The sequence below is a fragment of the Alligator sinensis genome, unplaced genomic scaffold, assembly GCF_000455745.1.
Source record: "Alligator sinensis unplaced genomic scaffold, ASM45574v1 scaffold411_1, whole genome shotgun sequence".
NCBI classification, from domain to species: domain Eukaryota; kingdom Metazoa; phylum Chordata; order Crocodylia; family Alligatoridae; genus Alligator; species Alligator sinensis.
In genome coordinates, this window is record NW_005842935.1 from 296053 (window position 1) to 299554 (window position 3502).

The 3502-nt window shown below is 44.7% G+C and overlaps 1 protein-coding gene across 1 annotated transcript in view; it reads left to right on the forward strand.

Moving 5' to 3' along the window:
• The window catches only part of ZNF516 (zinc finger protein 516), a 165773-nt gene that overhangs the window by 144846 nt on the left and 17425 nt on the right, over positions 1–3502 (forward strand). Inside the window, 1 exon segment of the mRNA XM_025192511.1 lies at positions 1–263. This exon segment is cut by the window's left edge and continues 14 nt beyond it. Within this exon segment, the coding sequence (XP_025048296.1) occupies positions 1–263 (263 nt within the window).

Genomic DNA, 3502 nt, shown 5'->3' on the forward strand with positions numbered 1-3502 from the left:
GCAGGAATCTCATACAAAGGCTGGGAATGAGATGAGGACATTGGCAAACTGCACAACAGGAGCAAGAGCAAGTCCACTAATGCACTCTCAGCTTAGTGCAGCAGGAGCTTCTCCAGGTTTATACTCCAACAAACAAGAATCAGCATCAGATGATCATGAAAAACGTTTGGACATTTTAAATATCTTTAAGACGTACATTCCAAAGGACCTTGCTTCGTTGTACCAAACCTGGGGTGCCAACAGCCCTGCGCTGGATCATGCAGGTAAGGCTGTTAAACGTTTATCCATAGCTGCTGATAGTTCTTTTGTTTTATTATGATCTATCCTATTGTTTTACTGTTTCTTCCTTCACTTGCCTTTTAGTTCCTGGGTAGGTTTAAAATAATTTGCTTATTTCCTGTAGTATTATAGACTTCCCTCTCCCATACTGTGTGACATTTCTATCACAGGTCAAATGTGTTTGGTTCTATCTCTTAAGAGTATTACCATTGCTTTATCCCATTGCTTGAAGCAGGCCAGGGTTACACAGATGTTCTGTTGCACTTAAGAACCTGGTGATATAGTGTGTGCCAGAACCAGCATAACTTTTTCATGTTGGGCAAAATAAACATCCTCTAGGGCTTATTCCTGATGATGTTAGTTAAGAGATTTGTTCAATTTTCTCAGCACAGAATTTTTCCAGGAACAGACAGCGATAATCACACATCAGTGTTCTTTGTCTTTCTAAACAAAGAATCCTAAGACCTTCCTTGTCTATATCTTTCAAAAGAAGAAAGTAGTATTTTCCAAGTGACTCTCTTGGTCTATTTTTGTGCTTAATTTTACAGAGATGTATCTGTCAGATCATGTGGAGATGAAAAGCAAGCCTGTAAAGAGTCAATTGAAAGTTCAGAGGCTAGTTTCTTCTAACTAATTTTACAGACAGGATTAAAAAAAGTAGAATGAATCTCTCTTACCTCTCACTACCACCCCTTATGAAATCCTGTTGAGTTTTAAAATTAACTGCCACCCTGTATTTCTCCAACTTTCAGCCAGATGTTTCTTGTGCTAATGAAAATTAAGGAGTAACCCTAGTTTCTTACTGTTTTGGGGGAGCAGAGGGAGGACAAAACAACCTCCTCTCCCTCTTCCCTCCCCACACAAAAGAAAGAAAAAATATCCCACAACCCTAGGTCATAATTTTTTTTTTGTAAATCTTAAGATTTTATTCTACACTCTTCTTTCAGAAGGAACAGTATAGCATAAATCTTTTTTGGAATTAATTTCACATAAACAGAACCTCTTTTGTCATATCTTTACTCTAGAAACTCAGGATTTTCACTCCTGCAGCTGAAAGCTGCTAAGGCATCATCTAATAAGGGAGGAGGTGGTGTGAAGCTTTCTGTTTTTATTAAATGGAGGGTAAGCAAGAGTTAGTTTTCAGATTTTTATAAATAAAAAACCAGGATGGCTTTAGCTAGGGAAGACTAGAATAAAAGGGTAATTTTGCTGGAGTGCTTGTATATACATGAAATTTTTGGCAGTTAGAGGGTGAGAAGGGACAGAGAATTCATACTGGTTGGTCAGGGTTTTTCTAGGAGGTCTTTTGGGGAGGGCAGGATGGCAGCATATGGCAGGTCTGCTGAGGAAATAGCCTGTGAGGTGCACATCTTAGCCAGCCTGTTGTCAGTTTTGCTCGATCAGTTGATGATTAATGATACTGACCTTTGCAAAACATTGTGTGATCTATGGATGAAAAGTGCTATGTAAGGGCTAGGTGTTATTTATTATTCTTGTTGTTAATTGGCTGATGCCTCCTTCAGTTGGCCAGAGTCTATGGAAGTTAACAAAAAGTGGCACAAAACAAACAGGGAGCAGAGACATTTCCTGTCTCCAGGAATGCATGGTTCTTCTGTAATTTTTGCTTCCATTGTCAGGTATTTCTCATACTGCACTTGGGGCATTCAATAAAACATTTCCACTATTACAAATACTAGCTGTTAGTTCCACCAAAGTCTGTAATTCCCTTTTGTGCCTTTTGATATTTCTTGCTTTAACTTGAAACTGGTCGTAGTGGTCAGATTTTAGGATTTTGTGGCCTGGTTTTCATGCAGCCTCTGAATAGATTTCTTGATTGCATTTTGTATACAGCTTACAGGTCAGTGCTGCTGCTTCTAATCAATTGGTATGATACTCTATATTTTTCATAGCACTAAAATAAAATTGCTGCACCTGAAAGGGATAGATTCTACCTACTAGAATAATATAGCAGGCCTATCTCAATTCTACCCATAATTGCTGGCAATCCTAGAATTAGCTCAGTGAGTCTTTGCTGCTTATCTATTATGCAGGCAAGTTTTCATTTTGCTAAGCTGTATCTTACTGTCATTACAACAAAACAAGAGTTCTAAAAGTTGCATGATTTTTTTTCAACCTACACATTCCATACAATCTTAATTCTAGATATAATAGTAATGCATTTCATGCAAAGCACCAGCTTTAATCCATACAGAATGTTCCGTTTTAAGTGTTACATGTGTGCTGCTTGTTTCCATGGTTCAAATTGGCTGGAAGTATTCTTGAGGCCAGTGCACAGTTTTGTCTCATGCTAGTTATGCAGTTCCTTGGAGAGAAGATTGCAAGTACTTCTGCAGTGCTGACAGTAGATATTAGATCTTCTACAGCAGTGGTCACCACCTGGTGGATCCCAATCGACTGGTCAATCCTGGAGCCTCTGACAGTCTATCTCAGTCTGGGGAGGCATGTGTGTGCTCAGCATCCACGGACTGACTGACAGTCAGAGACTCCATGATTAGGAGCGGCTGGATGCACATGCGGAGCAGTCAGGATGCAGTCCAGGAGAGGCAGCAGGACCCACGTGGTGGGCTGAGCCATGCCCCCTGCCATCAGGGCTGGGCCAGGTGAGTGGAGTGATCCCCCTCTGTGCCCTGCTGCCCTTTAGTCAGGGAGGGGGTGGGGCGGCAGGAGCAGGGTTGAGTGGGGCCCTGGCAGAGCCGGGGGAGAGTCAGAGTCTGGGTGGCTGGTCTTAGGTGCTCGGGGGCCTCCCAGGCTGTATGCACCCCGGTAGAGGCCCAGGGGCCATGTGCCCTCCTGCTGCCGATGCATGTTGGGCTTTGCGCCCCAAGCCCCACATAGGGTGGGGGTGGTGCGGCCCCTGGTCCTCTGCTGGGGTGCATGCAGTGGCAGGAGCCCCCTGTGTGCCTGGACAAGCCACCTGGGCTCTGACCCAGCCTGGCTGGGGCCCCACTCAGCTGTTGGCAGGGAGCACGGGGGCATAGGCAATGGAAGGGGTGCTAATGGGGCTTAGCTCCCAACCACGTGGGGCAGCAGTAGGGCTGAAAGGCAGCCAGGCCGTGGGCTTCAGGAGGCTGCAGTGGGGGTGGGAAGAGGCGCATGCAGCAATGATGCGGAGAGTGGAGCAGGGGTTGGTGCTGCACAGCCGGGGCAGGTGCAGGACAGAGCCATGAGTGGCTCATCTGGGGGAGGCACGGGGAGAAGGTGA